The 21,887-nt window shown below is 45.9% G+C and overlaps 1 protein-coding gene across 1 annotated transcript in view; it reads right to left on the minus strand.

The window, feature by feature from the left end:
• Positions 1-3,102: 3,102 nt before the first annotated feature.
• The window catches only part of GALNTL6 (polypeptide N-acetylgalactosaminyltransferase like 6), a 909,229-nt gene continuing 890,444 nt past the window's right edge, over positions 3,103-21,887 (minus strand). Inside the window, exon 11 of the mRNA XM_043487121.1 lies at positions 3,103-3,588. Coding sequence (XP_043343056.1) covers positions 3,421-3,588 — 168 coding nt within the window. The 3' untranslated portion in view covers positions 3,103-3,420. The remainder of the gene's footprint in view (positions 3,589-21,887) is intronic.

Below are 21,887 nucleotides of genomic sequence, written 5' to 3' on the forward strand. Positions count from 1 at the left end.
CACTCCAGTGTTCTTGCCTGGAGAATCCCATGGACAGAGGAGCCTGGTGGGCTACGGTCCATAGGGTTGCTAAGAGTCAGACACGACTGAAGTGACTGAGCTCTCATGCACCAACTCACGAGAGAATCCTGGGCCTTGCATTACACACTGAGGACTCTGAGATGGTGAGTGCATTTAAAAACAGTCTTGTGGTCATGTGGGTGTTTTAAATTAAGCAGTGGCAGACCTGGAAGCAGCACATTGCTATTGCCATGGTATTCATCAGCCTCGGAGCACATGAAAATCCCATGATTGGTTCACAACTGTTTTCCAGCACAGCCTTTTCTTGGTAAATACATTAAAAAGGGGTTTGAAAAGTTAACTATTTTTTAACTTCTGGGAAAAATCATTTCTTATCCCGGAGAAGTAGCAGTTCCCGAGGCCAGATGAACTTTCTGCTATTTTCCCTCCAATTCTGACAAAAGGGTGGGTCAGAACTCTGCTGCTCCAACTTCTAAATCCTGTTCTTTCCAGGAAAGATAATCTCTCCAATGACCGTTCAGTCCTCTTGCCAAATAAATACACAAACATATGTAATGTTCTATGTTTCAGAACAGTCGTGGTGGTGTTTGAAGGAAGCAGATTCCCACCCTTGGTGATGCTGGGAAATTGGACATGTTCATGTCAGTGCCAGGCCCTTCTGCCCAGGGGGAGATTCTGAGACTTGCTTTTATTCTATTTGGATGTTCGGTCTTCTCATATGTCTAACAATTATTTGGCAGTTTGAGGATTTTTTTTTTTAAGTGTCTATCTATCTATTTGAGTTGCACCGGATCTTAGCTGCAGAATGTGGGATCTAGTTTTCCGACCAGGGGTCAAACCCCGGCTGTCTGCATTGGGACCAGGGAGTCTTAACCACTGGACCACCAGGGAAGTCCCTTGAGGATCTAATTTTGGCTTTCCTGTCCCAGGCTTCTCTTGGAAAAAATCTTCTAGTTTTAATTTTTTTTCGTATTACATCCTTTAAGTCAGAGTAAGAGTACAAGGCCCTCTGAGATCAGGAAAGCAACCCATGTCGGTCCCAGGTGTCACGCCTAAAGATGCAGTATTCAGGTTCTCTCCGGGGACAGTGCTGAGCAGGTTATGGCCAGCTTCCCCCGATGAGAGCATCCTCGAATACTGAAGATCTGGGCTTTCCAGGGCACAGCTCACCGGGCTGGCTCTTTGGTGTGACTGTAAATAGCAGTCAACTGTTTAATGACATAATGTGAATTTTTATAGGCCCATCTCCTTCTACAACCAGGTTGCTCTCTGAACACTTGAGATAAATCTTCACCCACTCTCTGAAATTGTTCAACACCCAGGTTAATTTCTCATTATCGATTTTCTTCACCATGCATCCTGAATGTTTCAAGATCTCTTGACCAACACACAAAAAAATCTCTGCAACTGTCAGTTTAAAAAGAATAGTTCTTCAAAAGAATGCTTGAAACATTAGTAAAGAGAATGAAGTAACTCTTCCCCACCTGTTAGCAGGGCAGTGTAACTGGGTGTTGGATTAGATTTCAAGGAAAGAACACAATCAGGAACATTTATAAGAAGTGGTTTCATATGTTTAAGCTTCTGAACGTGAGTGCTACTCTTGTAGGCATCCCCAGGCAGATACGTTATTGTCATCGAGGGACTGAACATCTCAAGTGAAATCAGAGGAATTACCTAAACCTTCTTGGATGATGTAAAGTCAATGAAACACAGGAGGAAAAGCACTGGACACTAGGCGTTGGAAGACCCTTTCGCCCTGTTAGGAATTAGGACCATTTTCTCCAGGCTTTTGCTATTCATCTACAAAAACAAACAGATTGGATTCTAAGAGTCTTCCTAGTTTTAAAGTCAATGCTTTTATATCCAAGACTATATATATATATATATATATATATATATAATTAATATAAAACTGAGTTAAAAACAACAAAACCCACTCCAGTGTTCTTGCCTGGAGAATCCCAGGGATGGGGGAGCCTGGTGGGCTGCCGTCTATGGGGTTGCACAGAGTCGGACACAACTGAAGCGACTTAGCAGCAGCAAAACAACAAAAGCAAAATAAAAACCGTTTTCTATCTGGAAAAAAAAAAAAAAACTCGAGAAATGTATGTATGACAAAATATCATTCTTTCCTCTACAGGCTTATCTCCATATATTCTTCCCCTACCCCCACTGTTACTGAAGAGTTAAAAAAAAATCTTTTAAGGATTAAATGTTCCATTTAGTTTTTAAATTATCCCTGAAATACTGTCCCATGAATAGAAAACAGGGTCAGAAGCACTTTATTAATGGAAAGTCCTTCAATGTGTGTCCAAGAAAAACAAAAGCATCATTAATATCTACACTATAAAACAAATGAACAACAACAAAAAGAAAAAGCCAGCCCAAAGTAAAATGCAACCAGTTCTATGTCCCCAGCCCTTACCAGACATAACTGAAGTGTACCAAGTCATTTTCACACATTTCTTGGAGTGTAGATTTATTTGGATTTAAGAATCTCCTCAACATATTACATCAGCCTCACTCCATGTCCTTCCTTAATAAAACAATGACTGGACTAACATCAGACTCTGAAAATTCTATAAATAATAGAAAAGTAAAAATAGATTTTCCTAGTGAAATTCCTCTCCTAAACCTTACATGGTTTTGCTGCTTCCATGAAATATTTCTCTTTGGAGTAACTTGGTAGCATAGTTTTTTATTCGTGTTTGTTTTCAACTGGATTCATACAAGGGCACTGAATTAGAACTCCAGCTGGCTTGTGGAGCATGGACTTTTATGACCAGTAAGTTACCTCTGCTGTGAAAGGGAAATGACAGAAGTCAGGGAAGGCATGGAGACGCTGAAGTCTGTTTCGTGATGTAATTTAAGTCTTAGATCGCACACCCTCATGGCAAAATAACACAGGAACACAGAATGGTATGAGCACTCTAGAATCCTCTGCAGCACTCTGAACCATTCTAGTTGGAGAACGGGCTCATTCTAAACCTGCAACAGGCTGTCAGAGGGGTCACGCCCTCCACCTCCACCCCCACCCACCCACTTAATAGGATCCATTCATAGCTACTCACTACTGCAGGATTTGACCTGAGAAATGCTAGGATTTATTAACTCAGCAGTTGTTTGGAAAGGTCCCTAAGTCATCTTTGCCCTTGGCCAGCAAGGGGACTGCTCAAAGTTCTCGGAAGCAGCTGGCGAGGTTCTCAGCCAAGTTCTTCGAGATGCAGGAAGTTCTTCAGGATGCCGTACCTGGACAAGGCATTTACAGATCTTTCCAACCAGGCTTCCCGGATCTAGGAAAAGTTATTCCTGACTCCTTTGACCCAGAGGCTGGCTAAAGTTGAATTTTTTTATCATCTGTAGGGAATCACTCTTTTCATCCTTCCTTTTTTTTTCTTCCTAGGAACTGGCATGGTAGTTAAATTTTTCTAAAACAGTCATATTAATATGTTCAAAAACCCACTGCTGAGTCTCTGAGAGAGGATCGCATCTGGCCATGAAGATCTTCTTCTCTGCAGGGTTACAGTCCATGCAGCTGTTACTCACAGGATGGAACAATGTTCTGTCCTGCAGGGATGGGAAAGGAAGGGAGAGACCGACATCATGTATGGTGAATGTTTGGAACCCAAAATATACAGAGGAAGTAAAATACCCCTGCTATCTCAGTATATATAGGCAATGTGAGAAAGAGAATAATGGACTTCCCTGGTAGCTCAGCTGGTAAAGAATCCGCCTGCAATGCAGGTGACCTCGGTTCCATTCCTGGGTTGGGAAGATCCTCTGGATAAGGGATGGGCTACCACTCCAGTATTCTTGGGCTTCCCTAGTGGCTCAATCAGTAAAGAATTCACCCGCAATGTGGGAGACCTGGGTTCGATCCCTGGGTTGGGAAGATCCCCTGGAGGAGGAAATGGCAACCTACTCCAATATTCTTGCCTGGAGAATCCCATGGACAGAGGAGCCTGGAGGGCTACAGTCTATGTGGTCGCAGAGAGTCAGACACGACTGAAGTGACTGAGCACACACACACACACACACACACACACACACACACACACAGAGGACCAGAAGAGTCATCATCTTCCGTACTCTTTTTTTTTTTCTAAATTAATTAATTTATTTGGCTTCCTTGGCTCTTAGTTGCACCAGTGCGGTGCATGGACTCTCTAGTTGTGGTGTAGACTCGGTAGTTACCATGTGGGATCTTAGTTCCCCAACCAGATATTGAACCCGCATCCCCTGCATTGCAAGATGGATTCTTAACCATGAGACTACCAGGGAAGTCCCTTCCCTACCCTTGTACTGAGCCTGTAAGGGAAAGGGAAATAGCCGAGGACCGGGAACAAAGAGAGCTGGATGCAGGGTCCCAAGTTGTGAGGGTCCCAAGATGAACACAGGGGGCTGGGGGCTCACAGTGCACAGGCAGGATCTCAAAGCACAAACTCAAATCAGTTGACTTGAGTTGTCTCTTCCTGACCCCTTTATTGGCATCGAAGGTCTTCCTGTGGTGTAATTGTCACTGTTTTCTGTCAAATGGAGGAGGCAGTGTTCCCTCTATGCATGATAAAGCTGTGGATGAAGGTGTGAGCAGGACACAGAGGTTAAGTGGTGAGCAAGCCCCTATGTGAACAGTCTCGATGAACACACACCCCCTTTCTATTGCACAAGCAGCAAGAAGGCAGTCAGTGGTATGGGAAAAGGATCTTTAACTAGTAATAAATGCTTTTGCCTCTTACAGCATCTATGCATTAAAAAAAAAGTGTCCATAACATGTAAACATGTCCCCAGACCACTGCTTAAAATTTTGGAACAAGGAATGCTATTGTTTAGCTTAGGAAAACATTTAGAGGTTCTGATGAATTTCCTTAACTGAGGAATATTAGACTTGGCATCAGAGAAGGCAATGGCACCCCACTCCAGTACTCTTGCTGGAAAATCCCATGGGCAGAGGAGCCTGGTAGGCTGCAGTCCATGGGGTTGCGAAGAGTCGGACGACTGAGCAACTTCACTTTCACTTTTCACTTTCATGCATGGAGAAGGAAATGGCAACCCAGTCCAGTGTTCTTGCCTGGAGAATCCCAGGGACGGGGAAGCCTGGTGGGCTGACGTCTATGGGGTCACACAGAGTCGACTGAAGCGACTTAGCAGTAGCAGCAGCAGACTTGGCATGCTTAGAGTGAAAGAGTCTCTCCGTCACCCTGTGTAAACAGTTCTGGGTCACCCTGGTTGTTAACCAATATTTAATTTCCTTCAGGACCCGGATGTTTGCATAGTTGGGCACCTGTGATAGCAGGAAGATTAAGGAAGGAGGGAGGTGGCAGCCTAAAATGCCCTTTGCATGTCTCCACTTGGAGTGTACACACGGAGCTCCGTCTGATACAAAAGTTCCCTTTCTCTCCTCTGTTCTCTCTTGAGTCTCCCGAGTTTATTGTGGATTTTGTTTTCATTACAGCAAGAAGGCTGCCAAGGTCTCCTGCCCATTTTCCTCATCCCCTGCTTCACTAGCTGCTGGGTGACGTGTGGAGCCCTTTACCAAGGTCACAGGTGTGGATCCCTGTATCAGGGTCACAGTATAAAAGTCTCTGGAACTGACCAAGCCCCATAGTAACAGTTGCCATAAGCCTCCTGATCTCAACTGTCCAGTTCCCTGACCCCCCTACCATGTAAAATGCCCACTCTACTCTCCACTCTATAGCATACTAACCAATCACCTAGTGCCACCGTGTCAGTAGGAATTTTCTCTATCTTGAGACTATGAAAATTGGCTGCAAGCTTGCAAAAACGTTTGGCTCTCTCGTGAGCTGGCCCGATGTTCTAACAGCGTCTCCCATTCTAGTAAACTTTATTCTCCTCTCATTCTGTCTCATGTCTGGAAGTTCTTTTCCAACCTGTGCATGGATCACGAGAGACCCCAGGGCAGCTAGAGGGAGCTCTCCTTGCACGAGTGAGATAGCAGATTCTTGAGGAGGAGAGGCTGTGCTCTGAACTCACTGACCTCCTTCCTTCTGGGGTGCAGGCTGACTCAAAGACGACAGAGCCCCGCTCCCCCGCCCCGACACACACACTGAGGTCGCGCCCCCCCATGTCCCCCCACACCGGCTCCCCGGGCAGCAGTCTCCTTCCCCCCCACTTCCTCCTTCTCAGCATCCCTCCCACTCCATTTCCTGCCCCCACTCTCTGCCAGTTTAGCTATATAGGCCTAGTGTATTTCAATCAATTTCTCAAAGAGCATCCTTAAGCTGTTATATTTGTGAAAATTCTACATGACCTGCTACATTCTAAACTTCACTTTATTCCACATCTGTGGACTCCTCTTTCTTCTTTACCAGCCAGATTTCTTTCTATTCACCTTTGTCGATGTCTCAAGACAACCAGAGGCTCACGGATTCCCTCCCCGGACGTGTATTTCCATAAAATGTAAAAAAATAAGTGGGGGGCGGGGGGGGGGTGGGAAGGAGTAGAACATGTTTTAATTCTCTTCCTTTCTCAGCTTGTGCCTCCCAGCTGGGATACAAAAGCCAAACCAGATTTTTCTGAACATTTTATCTGAAAGTTATTTTCCGAGCCACAAGGTGATCGCATTTTCCCAGCTCTCCAGCTGAAACTCAGGCTCTGGAAGATCCAGGTCTGCTCATGGGGACAGCCGGTGGGGCGTGCAGACTTAGCATGACCCTGAGCCATCCCAAGGGCGTCTCTGTGACTGCTCTTCATGTTCTCATACAAGTTGAAAAGCGGAGTCCCCCAAATCTATCTGTGTCTGAGGAGCCTCATCAGTAAAACGAGGGGGCTGATAACATCCATCCCTGAGGCCTCTCCCAGCTGTGAAATTGAATGAACATTTTATTCCAAAGCTCACTTGTGACAGAGACAAATGATAGGGCGTCAAATAGACTCTATCAGCCACATTTAGTGGGCTAATAGATGACCGCTCTCTGGTTGCAGACTGAGCTTCCGTGTCCTTGGCAATTTCCAGCAGATCCTAAAGGGGAACATTCTGGAAGCATCTTTTTTTTTTTTTTTAATTTTTATTTGGCTGCTCCTGGTCTTAGCTGTGGGACATGGGATCTTTAGTTGCATCAAGTGGGATCTAGTTCTCTGACCAGGGATTGAATCTGAGTCCCCTGCATTGGGAACATGGAGTCTTAGCCACTGGACCAACAGGGAAGTCCCTGGAAGCATTTTTAGTGATCCCGGAACATTCATCTTCCACTCTGACCTTGTGTGCTTGTGCTAAGTCACTTCATTCGCACCTGACACTTTGCAAACCTATCGACTGTAGCCCTCCAGGCTCCTCTGTCCATGGAATTCTCCAGTCAAGAATACTGGAGTGGGTTGCCACTTCCTCCTCCAGGGGATCTTTATACATTATCATCATTATGTTTCTACTCAGCTAAGCTTTTGGATCTCTGAATGTCATTACCGATGCTTCTTCTGGCTGGTGCATCATCGTCTGTGAATGTAATCTCTTGTCCTATGACAGTATTTCTTTAAAGAAAAAAAAATATTGGAGTATAGTTGATTTATACCCTAGAGTAGGAAATGGCATGCCACTCCAATATTCTTGCCTGGAAAACCCCACGGACAGAGGAGCCTATGGGCTACAGTCCACGGGGTCACCAAGAGCTGGACGTGACTAAACAACTGAGCACACACAGTTGTCTGTGGCGTTATGTTCGTTTCTGCTATACAGCTAATCAAATCAGGTATATGTACACTAATATCCACTGTCTTTAAAATTCTTTTCCCATGTAGGCTGTTACAGAGTATGGAGTAGAGTTCCCCGTGCTATACAGGAGGTCCTTGTTGGTTATCTGTCTTATACCTAGTAGCATGTATGAAGTGGAATATTACTCAGTCATAAAAAAGAGCAAAACAATGCCATTTGCAGCAACATGTACAGACCTGGAGACTGTCATTCTAAGTGAAGTGAGTTGGGCAGAGGACAAATATCATATGATATCCCTTATATGCAGAATCTAAAAACGGGCACAAATGAACTTATCTATAAAAGCCAGAAAGAGACCACGGATGTAGAAAACAAATTTATGGTTACCAGAAGGCAAGGGAGCAGGGGGTAAATTGGGAGCCTGGGATTGACACGTACATACTATGACAGCCCTTTACTCCTTTAGTCTCCTCAGTCATGACAAGAGATGTTGGAACTGAACCAAATACAGTTTTTTAAACAATTTTTACTGTGTTTATTTTGACTGCACTGAGTCTTGTGGCACACAGAATCTTTAGTTATGGATTTCGAACTCTTAGTTCCTACATGTGGAATCTAGTTCCCTGACCAGGGATGGAACCCAGGTCCCCTGCATTGAGAGAGATGAGTCTTAGCTGTCAATGGGCCACAAGGGAAGTCCCCCCAGTACAGTTTTTCCTCTGCGCTAGAGTTCAGAGTGCTCTGGTCAAGTCTGCTGTTCCCAGCAGTCCTCCTTTACCTGGACTGTTCCCTTGTTCAGTGCTGAAGGAAGCAGAGCCCTGGCCCTATCTGTTCAAAAAATAATGCTGCAAACTGTCTCCTGCAACCTTCCTGCCTTTCCTGACTGCTTCCTCCTTGCCTAAGAAAATTAGAAATCCTTGAGCAGGAAATGAAAATTTTCATATTCAGGAATATGAAAATACTCTTTGTAATCAAATCAGGTCAGCCTAAATTCCATTTGGTCCCCAGGGTGAAAGGCTGGGCAGGACTTTTCAGGTAGATCCCAGGTGGCTCAGTAAAGAATCCGCCTGCTGATGCAGGAGACGTAGGAGACGTGGGTTCGACCCCTGGGTCGGGAAGATCCCCTAGAGAAGGAAATGGCAACCCACTCTAGTATTCTTCCTGGGATAATCCCATGGACAGAAGACCCTGGAGAGCTATAGTCCACACAGCCACAAAGAGTCAGCATGACTGAGTGACTGAACACGCATACACCTGGAGCGGACACCTCTTCAAAGCAGGCCCGTGTGACCCTCTGAGGTACTCAGAGGCCAGCAGTAAACTTTATTAGATTCTGTACTGTTGTAGGGTCCAAACTTTAAAAGAACCAGGATGTTGTAAAATCACTTCACACCATATTCAGGGTAACAAAAGTATCACACGCCAACAATGCAAAGACAGTGAAATAGGTGTGTGAGTTTATAGCGTGTAGGATGATGACCCCAAGTGTAAGTGCCTGTGTGGCGGCAGGGGAGGCATCCTAGTGCTGGGCAGGGGCTAAGGGGACAGGGGCCTTTATTCCCCAGGAAATTTGGTCAGGCCATTCACTTGTTACATGACCTCGGACGATTACTTAATTCTCTGAACTTCAGCTTCCTCACTTGTGAGATACAGATAATAATATCTGTTTCCTATGTTTGTTGTGGATAAAATAATACGTAAAATCACTGGTGTAACATCCAACATACAGTAAGTAACTAATAGTGATTCCACGCCTCCTCTCCTCTTATCTTTAGTCGGAGAGCATCCCCAATTCTAAAAGTCAGAACGAACTAATCATCTGGTCTGAGACCAGCTATTCAAGACCATTTTGCATTTTCTGAAATCCTGGCAAAATAGGATTTGCAAAAATTGGCACCTGCCTCAACCAGTTATCCAAATGGATACATCAGTATTTCCTGGATATGGAAAAGATTTATGGAACAGGAGTAATCTACAGTTCAGGAATGAGCTCTTCTATATAGTTATGGTCCGAGTTGCCCGAAATACAACAGGACCCAGGGCATTTTTGAGTTCAACAAATATTTATTTATACTGCCGTATGTAAAATAGACAGCCAGTGGGAATATGCTGAATGATGCAGGGAGCTTAACCTGGGGCTTTATGACAGTCTAGATGGGTGGGATGGGCTGGGAGACGGGAAGGAGGTTCAAGAGGGAGGGGACATACCTGTACCTGTGACTGATTCATGTTGATGTATGCAGAAACCAAGACAATATTGTAAAGCAATTATTCTTCAATTAAAAATGTGTGCATGCTAAGAAAAAAAATGCTACTCTCTCAATTTGTTCCACCCTCTCCCTCCCCCACTGTGTCCACAAGGCTGTTCTCTATGTTTGGGTCTCCACTGCTGCCCTGCCAATAGGTTCATCAGTACCATCTTTCTAGATTCCATATATATGCATTAATATATGATATTTGTTCTTGTTTTTCTGACTTACTTCACTCTGTATGACAGGCTCTAGGTTCATCCACCTCATTGGGACTGACGCAAATGCATTCTTTTTTCTGGCTGAGTAGTGTTTCATTGTACCACAACTTCTTTATCCATTCATTTGTTGGTGGACGTCTAGGTAACAAATATTTATTAAGTGCCTTTTATTTTCTGGTGTGTGTGTATCAGGAAGTAGGCATTGACAGATAACTGAAGATGCCTCTCCTGGCACTGGAAATGGGAGAGACCAGTATGTAAACAAGACATGTTTGGAGTAAAACTTGTCAGTGAGAGTGTAGCTTTGGGGGGTTAGAATGAATAGAGAAGACTGCATGAGCAGAGAGATATGAACTAACAGATTCATTTATGGGTTCCGTTTAATCAACAAAAATCTATAGGGCACCTACTGTTTGTCAGGCACTATTTTAGATGGTTTGGATGTATCAATAAACTTTAAAAAATATTTATTTATTTACTTGGCTGTGTTGGGTCTTAGTTATGGGCTCCAGAGCATGTGGACTCAGTAGTTGTATCATGCAGGCTTAGTTGCTCCAAGGCATATGGGATCATAGTTCCCCAACTAGGGATCAAACCCTTGTCCTCTGCAGTGGAAGGCGGATTCTTAGCCACTGGATCACCAGGGAAGTCCCAATAAACTTAATAATATAAAGATTCCTGCCCTTCTGGAGCTTACATATAGAGATAGGGGTAGGGAGTGGAGCAGTAGGGCACAGGCAATAAACGATCAGCATACCATTACTTCACAGCAAATAGATAAGGAAAAAGTGGAAACAGTAGCAGATTTTATTTTCTTGGGCTCCAAAATTGCTGTGGACGGTGACTGCGGCCACAGGAGTAAAAGATGCTTGCTCCTTGGGAGAAAAGCTATGACAAACCTAGACGGCATATTAAAAAGCAGAGAAGACATCACTTTGCCAACGAAAGTCTGTATAGTCAGTTCAGTTCAGTTCAGTCACTCAGTCATGTCTGACTCTTTGTGACCCCATGGACTGCAGCACGCTAGCCTCCCTGTCCATCACCAACTCCCGGAGTTTACTCAAACTCATGTCCATTGAGTCAGTGATGCTGTCCAACCATCATCCTCTGTCGTCCCCTTCTCCCGCCTTCAATCTTTCCCAGCATCAGGGTCTTTTCAAATAAGTCAGTTCTTTGCATCAGGTGGCCAAAGTATTGGAGCTTCAGTTTCAGCCTCAGTCCTTCCAATGAATATTCAGGACTGATTTCCTTTAGGATGGACTGGTTGGATCTCCTTGCTGTCTAAGGGGCTCTCAAGAGTCTTCTCTAACACCACAGTTCAAAAGCATCAATTCTTCGGCACTTGGCTTTCTTTTAGTCCAACTCTCACATCCATACATGACTACTGGAAAAACCATAGCCTTGACTATACAGACCTTTGTTGGCAAAGTAATGTTTCTGCTTTTTAATATGCTGTCTTGTTTAGTCATAACTTTCCTTCCAAGGAGTAAGTGTCTTTTAATTTCATGGCTGCAGTTACCACCTGCTGTGATTTTAAAGCTATGGTTTTTCTAGTAGTCACAACCATACATGACCATAAAGAAGGCTGAATGCCAAGGAATTGATGCTTTCAAATTGTGGTGCTGGAGAAGACTCTTGAGAGTCCCTTGGACTGCAAAGAGATCAAATTAATCAATCCTACAGGAAGTCAACCCTGAATACTCATTGGAAGGACTGATGCTGAAACTAAAGCTCCAATACTTGGGCCACCTGATGTGAAGAGCTGACTTATTGGAAAAGACCCTGAAGCTAGGAAAGACTGAGGGCTGGAGGAGAAGAGGATGACAGAGCATGAGATGGTTAGGTAGCATCGCCGACTCAATGGACATGAGTTTGAGGAAATTCAGGGAGATAGTGAAGGACAAGGAAGTTTGGCATGCTGCAGTCCATGGGGTCTCAAAGAGCTAGACATGACTTAGTGACTGAATAACACCAAGAATAGTATGTAAAATGTGTAGCTTGTTCAAAGGTGCCAAGGGAGGGGCCGGTATGCAAGCTTAAACAGGGAAGTAAGGGTGAATGTCACGTCAAAGTTGACACTTGAGAAGGGGAAATTTGAAGAAGGTAAGGGAGTTGGCCGTGAAGATATCTGGGGGCAGAGGTAGCAGGTAGGGGAACACCCAGTGCAGAGGCCCTAAGCGGGAAGACCCTAAGTGTGGGTCAGAAGAACACAAGGAGGCCAGGGTGAGAGAGCGCGGTAGGAGACGAGTCAGAGGCGATGGGGAGGCTCTGTCCATCATGTGGGGGGACCGGCAGGTCACTGGCGTGGCTGGAGCACAGAGAGCAAGCGGGGGGTTCCAGAGAACGGGCTCCTTCTACACCAGGAAGAGGCTGGGCTGCAAGGTTAAGACCCGAGTTTTCAAGCAAGTAGTTGTGCCGCCTGGGAAGCCCACAACTCACGTGGACAGCAAATGTGTGTGTGAGAGATAACACCTTCATGTCCTCTTATTTCTAATACGGATGGGAGAGAGGGGAGGCTTGGGATTATGAAACTGGTTTTAATCCTAGTTTTCTCTCTGACGATAAGCTTTGATGGTCATTTCATTCGGCAGTGATTTCGGTTTTCCGTCTGCACAATGAATGGAGTGGGAGGAAGAGGGAGGGATGAGAGAAAGGATAAAAAATACCCGCCTTCCGAGCTCCTGAGGTTGTGGAGAAGAGCCAGGTTGATATACGAGTGGCCTTTGAGTTCTGGAAGAACTCTGAAGAATGCAAATAACAGCCTGGTAGGCAGAAAGGGGACAACGCAGTCCTATTGCCTCTCCTTTTCCATTTCTTCTGTGACAGGTACAGTTCCTCACAGGAGGAGAAAACTGGTCTTCCTGCATCAGTGGGTAATCTGGCCAATCAGAAATCACGCTTCTTCCACCACAACCGATTGAGGCCTCCATGTGCTTACTGAGGCAGGGCTGGCGGCCCCACTGTCCACTCCATTGCTGGTCTCTGGGCTACAGGTAAGTGATGGGTGTGCATGCACCGTCAGTTCTAGGAGCAGCCAGAATCCTTACAGAACCAGCTGTGGTTTGTTGGAGCTCTGCTCTTCACATCAGTCAAACTCTCCCCCGTCTCTTGGCTGAATTCTGAGCTTAGTCCCAAGGTCTTGTACACCAGGTCCTGCCCCTGGCCTTAGAGGTTATCATCTCCCCTCACACTTCACCTGCTTGCTACATGCTTCCAGAAAACAAAGCTCTTCCTCACCAGAGGGCCTTTGTACAAGCTGATCCCTATATCTGGGGTTTTAAAAAAACTTTTATTTTAGATTAGAGTATATCAGAGTATATGGCTTCTCTGGTGGCTCAGATAGTAAAGAATCTGCCTCTGGGTCGGGATGGAGAAAGCAAAGGCAACCCACTCCAGTTTTCTTGCCTGGGAAACCCCCAGACGGAGGAGACTGGCAGGTTACAATCCATGGGGTGGCAGAGTCAGACACAAATGAACAACTGACACTAGAGTTGATTTGATTTCCCTGGTGGCTCAGTTGGTGATGAATCTGCCTGCCGATGTAGCAGATGCATGTTCGATCCCTGGGTCGGGAAGATCCCCTGGAGAAGGAAATGGCAACCCACTCCAGTACTCTTGCCTGGAGAATCCCATGGACGGAGGGGCCTGGAGGGCTACAGTCCCTGGGGTCACAGGGTCGGACACGACTGAGCGACTGAACAGCAGCAATAACAACGTCGCTGACCTACAATGTTGTGTTAGTTCCAGGCGTTCAGCGACATGATTCAGTTACACACGCACACATATCCGTTCTTTCTCAGACTCTTCTCTTCACTTACCTAAGTCCTGCTTCCCTTCAGGTCTCCATGTACTGTGTACTATGTCAGAGCAGCCTTGTCTGCCTCTCTGATCTGGGTTGAGCCTCATGTTGTGTTACCATATTATCCTGTACACTTAATATATTCAATTTAAAAATTTTTCAGCTTCCCTCTTAGACTGAAAACTCCGAGAGTAGAGAAAACCCATCTGTTCCTGATCTTGCTTCCATCTGTCCATAGCTGTTTATCTCCCTTCAGTAAGCCTGCCGGGAGTCATGTCAACGTCATAATAGCTGCTCTTTGTCGAGTATGTATTTATGTGTTGGGCTTCTCATCGTCTTCAATGTTCTACCCAGATTTTCTCACTTTATCTACTTCAACCGCATAAGCAACCTGAAGAGAGAGTGAACGTGGACAACCAGGAAGCTGGGTGCATTTACTTATTTGACATCTACCATGTGTCAAACAGTGTTTTAGGTACTGAGGATTCTGCATGAAAGAAAGCAGATAAAACCCTGCTCTTGTGGAATTTGCATTCTAATATTTAGTGACAGCTATACAGCTGCAATAGTACAGGAAGATGACTAGACAGCCTGTCTTCTCCTGGATGTGAAGTTACTAGGAGAGTGAAAGTCAAGTCAGAAGAGAGATTTTGGGGCATGTGGCGCAGTGGTAAAGAACCTGCCTGCCAATGCAGGAAACATGAGAGACATGGGTTCCATCCCTGGGTTGGAAAGATCCCTTGGAGGAGGGCATGCAACCCACTCCAGTATTCTTGCCTGGAGAACCCCCATGGACAGAGGAGCCTGGTGGGCTACAGCCCATGGGGCCACAAAGAGTCAGACACGACTGAGCGACTTAGCACACACACACAGGAGAGTGAGAGCTAACACTCGTGAAGTGTTGCGTCCTAGGGGTATTTAAATTTTATTTCATTATCACAGTAACTTTCTTTTTGAAAAAATTAGTTACTTGGCTGCATTGGGTCTTAGTTTTGGTGGGCAGGCTTAATTGCCCCTCGACATGTGGGATCTTAGCTTCCTGACCAGGGATCAAACCCGTGTCCCCTGCAGATTCTTAACCACTGGACCACCAGGGGAACCCCCGTGATAATCTTCTAAGGCCGATACTGTCATTATTGCCATTTGATAATGAGGAAACAAGTTTCCCAAGATCCCCGAGGCAAGACCACTGCTGGTGGTCCCAGGTGGGACTCCAACCCTGGGTCCCCCAGGGCCTCTGCCCATCCCGCCCCCTCTCAGCCGAACCAGCCAGCTAGTCCTGCCTCAGACCCACCCCTGCTCCCAGGGAAGAGCTGTCCACATTAGCAAATGCTAATCTCACACGTGTATAGTTCCCATTACCAAGGTTCTTTCAAATTTGACAGTCTCGATCTTGGCAGGCATTCTCTTCAGCTGGTCTTTGTCCATAATTAGAGCCTGAGATTGAAACCGTGATGAACTCTTTCTACTGGTGACCAGAGGGTGACAGCTGAATGTATTAGGTAGAATGGTAACCAGGATGTGGCTAAGGTATCCAGATGTGGAAGAAGTGAAAAGGACGTGACCACTAAGTGATGTCACAACTTCAGCCGGGTTAAACATATGGGATAAAAACAGAATGGGAAGGTTACCCTGTTGAAAACGTAGTTTCATGGCAGCAGTGAAGGTGTTTCCCTCCCAGGGGCTATTAGCCTCCCTCATCTTTGACTCGTAAATTTGAACAGAGGATCCCGGCTTCTCAGGGCATAATGCTTACATCTCTGTTATCTTCAGGGTATAGGATATGATATAAACATTATGTCTCTGGTTTTCAGCAAGACATCTGAAAATCCCCCTTTCCCCACCATGGGTCAGCTGGAGAAATGTGGGCTAGAAGATGATTCGCTGTTAGGTGAGCTTGTATCTGGTTGAATGACTGCTCCCTGTGGATCAGCGTCCGCTCCATTATGTGATGGGAGGCTCGGTCTGGGCCTTGTTCGCTGGGATCAGGGACTTGGATGAGGGCCTGCATGCCCACTGATCTGCTCCAGTTCATGGCTGGAATGAAACTAGTTCACCTGTTAATAAGTTGGACCCAAGTCCAGGCTGGGGTAAACCTGGTGAGGGAGAATTTAATAGAAACCAGTGGACGGCTACACAGGTATGAAAGGGGAACCACACAGGTGTAAGACTGCAGTGACATGTCTGTGTAGCAAAGAGAAAGTAGCCTTTTAAATACTGAAAACTCATTAAGAAGCCAAGTATGTGAAGTGAAGGCAGAAACCCAATCAGCTCAAGCTAACTTAACAGACATTTCTCATAACAAAAAGGCACTAGACAGGACTTCCCTGGTGGTCCAGTGGCTAAGACTCTGAGCTCCCAATGCCGGGGTCCTGGGGTTCAATCCCTGGTCAGGGAGTTAGATCCCATATGCTGCAACTAAGAGTTCACGTGCCACAGCTAAAGGATCCTAAATGCCACAACTCAGTAAGCTGGCACAGCCAAATAAATAAATAAATGAGTTTTAAAAATTCCCAACAAAAGGGTGCTAGAAACTCATTCTAGCCCTTGGTTAAACATGCCTAGGATACCGTGTTCCATTCTGGGCATCACGCCAACCTCTGGGACCATCTGGAGTGGGTTAAGAATCAGTGCCCAGGAGGCTGAGGTGGGCCCAGTGAAGTCATCTGGAGAACAGTGGCAGGAAATTGGGCCATTTAATTGGAAGTAAGGAGTAAAGGTCAGACAAGCTTTGTTCAAGTATTTGGAATCTGTCTTGACCAAAATGGATTAAATTTAATCTGTGTGGTACTGAAAGCTTCCCAGGTGGCTCAGCGGTAAAGAATCTACCAGCAATTCAGGAGCCACTGGAGATGTGGGTTTGATCCCTGGATTGGGAAGATCCCCTGAGAAGGAAATGGCAACCTACTTGCCATTTTTTCAGTATGAAAAATCCCACTGACAGAGAAGCCTGGCAGGTTATAGTCCATGGGGTCATGAGGAGTCAGACACAACTGAGGGACTGAGTGCGCACGCACCCCAAAGGCCTTGGAGCTTTGGGATACTTGGGACTGTCCAGAAATGATTGGGCCGACTGGGTATAGCCTGACTGTCTAAATATGACCACAAGTCCAGAACTCTGTAGTGGGCTTCATTTATCAGAACCAGAGTCAAATTCCATGCCTTTTAATTAAACTCTTCATTTCCTCATTTTAGGCTCTAAATCAATACATAACTGGAATAATTTAAAAATAACAACCTTGTGGCCGTCCATCTGGCATCTTCATGGGCCAGAAGGAGTTTATGGGCTGAGAAGCCAAAGCCCTGGCCTGTATCATAGGGTCCCATAAATAGTCAGATGCAGACACATGCCAAGAATTCCACCCACTCACTTTTTAAAGTAATGGGACTGTTTCAATGTTATCAGTTTAGCCTGACATGTACCTTTTAATCTGTATTTTCTAATTTGATGATATTTTAAAAAATATTTATTTTTATTTATTTATTTGGCTACACCAGGTCTTAGCATCACTGGTTGGATAGCATCACCAACTCAATGGACATGGACTTGGGCAAACTTCGGGAGCTAGTGAAGGACAGGGAGGCCTGGCGTGCTGTAGTCCATGGGGTCACAAAGAGTCAGACATGACTTAGTGACTGAACAACCGGGTCTTGGTTGCAGCATGCAGAAACTTAGTTGCTGCATGTGGGATCTCGTTTCCTGACTAGGAACCAAACTTAGGCCCACTGCATTGGGAGTGCAGGGTCTTAGCAGTTGGACCACCAGGGAAGTCCCCTGTTTATGTTATTTTTAAGCCCTTTCTTGTGGAAGTTAAACTATACGAATACCTCCAGACAGCAACTCAGAAACGGGATGCACGCTTCTCACTGTTGGGTTTTGGGGAGGCCTTGATAGTGGTTCTGAGACCACAAGATGTGCTACATTGTATCCAGCGCAGCTTGGGGTTCACGAAGGACAGGGACAGATCAGTAACTGAGCCCATTCAACCAATGCTTATTTAGGAATGTCTGTGTAGTTGGTGGGGCTTCCCAGGTGGCACTTGTGGTAAAGAACCTGTCTGCCAACGCAGGAGACATAAGAGATGTGGGTTCGAACCCTGGGTTGGAAAGATCCCCCGGAGGTGGGCATAGCAACCCACTCCAGTATTGTATTCTTGCCTGGAAAATCCCACGGTCAGAGTAACCTGATGGGCTACAGTCCATAGGGTCGCAAAGAGCTGGACGCGACTGAAATGACAGTCTACATGCATGTAGCAGGTATTAGGCAGGCTATACAGAAATCAAAGAAAAAGTTCCTGCCCTCATGTGGTTAACATCTGTAAGGGGTGACTAGCTGTGAATCACACATGCTGTAAGTACAAAGAAAGGAACAGAATGGGATAGGAGCACACTCAGGGGGCAATTCCAGCTGAAGTAAGAGGGAGGAGTAGGGTAAGGAAAGTAGCTGAAAGCTGGAAAGAGAAAAGTGGTTCTCCATCTGGCTGCCCCATCGGAACCTTTTAGACCTCCCCTTCTAGATCATCAGTCTGTCCTAATGCCAACAGCAGACTACACTAATAAGTGCATTGTTTATAACGTTTGATACTTGTTTTTTTCCTTCTTCAGTGTTTTCTTGGCTATTCTTGACCCTTTCATTTTCATGTAAATTTCAGACTGCTCATCAGTGTCCACAAATAAACCTGCTGGGATTTGAATGGTTTTGCATGAAATGTAAATACCTGGTTAAGAATAGCTATCTTCACAACATTGTCTTATTAGCCCTTTTTTTCAGGTCATTTTACTTTCTCTAACATCTTGATTGAATTTTTGTATGTGTGTGCTGACTCTCGTCTGACTCTTTGCAACCCTATGGACTGTAGCCCGTCAGGCGCCCTGCCCCCCCTCCGCCCCGTTTCCAAAGGGAAGCTGAAACATTTCACCACTAACAGTGATGTTGTGGGGTTTTGGTTCTTATTAGATTGTTACTTTCTATCAGTTTACTTTCCATATGGCTAAGACTTACTGGTTAGAGGGGTAAAAACATGAGGATTCATAAATAGACCAGGTATATAATATAAGATCCCTTGACTTATGACAAAGGTGCCACTTCCCTGCAGTGGGAAAATTTTTTTTTAGTAAATTATGATTGATAATTGAATATAAATAGGAAACAAATAATCAACCCCCTGTTACACTGTACACAATAACTATTCAGGGAATATATACCACAGTGTGGAAGATTAAAGCAAAAGCTGCCAAAGATGGCTTAGAACGCTGGCCTCATGTGTTTGGTGTGGACAAAGATTTCCTGAGCAGGACACAGAAGACACTAATCATGAGGAATAACTCCTCACCAAGGAGGGAGAAAAGGCTAGTACTGACTGGGGTAAGATATTTACAAATATCCAACAAAGCACTACACCTAGATACACCAAAAATGCTTCCAAATCTGTCAACAGCAACAAACAAATCCAGACAACCCATGTTAAAACATGGTCAATAGACTTGAACGGGTTCTTCTCAAAGAAGATATCCCAAAAGGCTAACAGACCTGTGTGTAACCTCACTCTGTAGCCAAAGACCTGAGAAAGGAAGGGAAAAAGACACAGACGTGCTGTGTGTTGGCAAGGATGGGTAGGGTAGGGTTCTCAGACGGCATCTGCCCACAGCTCTTCAGGCCCCAGGACTTGGGTGCCTGCTGACCTGACCTCTGAAGCTGGCCACTGTCTCTCTCTGTCAGGCTGCTATCTGGACTCTAGAACAGCTCTGCCTGTAAAGAGCAGCGCCCAGCAGAGAGGTGTCGGGAATAGACACCACACCCCCCAACCAGCAGTAGCCCTAAGCCAAGACCAGCTGTGCTGGTGTGTGAATATCCCCTCCCCCTTGCCTCTGGTGTGTGTTCCAGACCATTTAAAGAGGGGTTGGGGACTTGGAGCTCCCCTCTACAGGTGGCGCAAGTGATAAGGAACCCGCCTGCCAGCTCAGGAGACGAAAGAGATGTGGGTTCGATCCCTGGGTCAGGAAGATCCCCTAGAGTAGGAGACGGCCACCCACACCAGTATTCTTGGCTGGAGAATCCCATGGACAGAGGAGCCTGATGGGCTATAGTATGGGGTCACAAAGAGTCAGACACGACTGAGCGACTTAGCAGGCATGAGTGCCCGCAGTGGTTCTTCCTTCGTCACATACCCTGTACTGGTGCTCCGCCCTTCATGTTTCCCGTTTCACTTCCCCACTCCCTGCCATGATTTTGGGGAGCACTCAAATCCTCACTTCAGGGTCTACATCTGGGGAAACCCCAATGAAGACATGTGTTATAGTCCCATAAAAATGTTTCCTTGCCAGAAAAGGTCATGGGACGTCGCTCTTAATCTGCAAGGATAACAGTAGTTAATATTTCTTAGCATCGTTGTTGTTGCTATTTATTTGGACACTCAGTCATATCCAACTATTTGCGACCCCATGAACTGTAGCTCACCAGGCTCCTCTGTCCATGGAATTCTCCAGGCAAGAGTACTGGAGTGGGTTGTCATTCTCTTCTCCAGGGGATTGAACCCGTGTCTCCTGCAGTGGCAGGCAGACTCTTTACCCACTGAGCCACCGGGGAAGCTCCATTTCACGGCACAGACTGCTGTGTATCAAGTCTCACCACCACTCTCCATGTGGAAAGTATACTTGCCACCCACTTGGGTGGAAATCTGATCATACGGTCAAAAATCGTGCTGGAAATTTTCTACAGTTTATCTCACCAAATTGTTGTCTCTATTATATTGATGTGAAAGTTGAAAATTACACGTGAAATAGCTTATTCAAGATTATAGGGACTTCCCTGGTGGTCCAGTGGCTAAGACTGGAAGCTCCCAATACAGGAGGCTTGGGTTTGATCTCTGGTCAGGGAACTAGATCCCACATGCCACAACTTAGAGTTTGTAGCAACTAAGGCCTGGTGTAGCAAAATTAAAAAAATAATCATCGCATTACAGTTTTAGGATGAATTAATGGCACCCCACTCCAGTACTCTTGCCTGGAAAATCCCATGGACAGAGGAACCTGGTAGGCTGCAGTCCATGGGGTCGCTAAGAGTCAGACACGACTGAGCGACTTCACTTCCACTTTTCACTTTCACGCATTGGAGAAGGAAATGGCAACCCACTCGAGTGTTCTTGCCTGAAGAATCCCAGGGATGGGGGAGCCTGGTGGGCTGCCATCTATGGGTGGCAGAGATTCGGACACGACTGAAGTGACTTAGCAGTAGCAGCAGCAGCAGGATGTCTTAGGCTTGACAAGCAACCGTGATGTTGACCAGATTGTGAAGTGTCAGGATGAGAAGCTGGGAGAAGGCATTTTATCTCTCAGTGGGAAACCAAAGTGCTGTTTTATACAAGAGGAATGCAGTGACCAGAGTTTGTGAGTACCCCTCTGACTTCAGGATGGAAGGTCGGTCGGGGGAGAGGGTGGCAGGGTGGCCGTTTATGCAGTTGTTCCACTCATCCAGCGCTGAGATGGGGAGGTCTGAACTCAGGGTCTGCGGCCACAGAAATGGCAGGCAGGGTGGGGTCCACATGTCTTAGTGACCAACTAGACGTAGGGGCTGCAGGGGGGAACAGCTTCTCCTTTCAGATGTCTTTGGAATGTGGGTGATAATTGGAGTGTTTTCATTGAAGGCGCTTCAGCAAGTCACTGTTCTCGTGGCAGGGCTCCCCCTGGTGGTGATAATAACCACAAACGGGGCTCAGCCTGGGTGCCGGCTGTGGTGGAGACACCAGGAAGCCTAGTCACACGAGTCCCTCCTCTTCTCATGGTGGCCCAGAGCCCCATGAAGAGAGACTGAGAGCTGGGCGACGGGTCGGGGAGGGTGGTCCAGTTCTGAGATGGGTACGTTTCTGGGCATGTTATGTTCAACATGGAAACCACAGTGAATAATTAATTCTGTATCATATACTTGAAAGTTG

Source organism: Cervus canadensis, chromosome 14, assembly GCF_019320065.1.
Source record: "Cervus canadensis isolate Bull #8, Minnesota chromosome 14, ASM1932006v1, whole genome shotgun sequence".
Taxonomy (NCBI): Eukaryota; Metazoa; Chordata; class Mammalia; order Artiodactyla; family Cervidae; genus Cervus; species Cervus canadensis.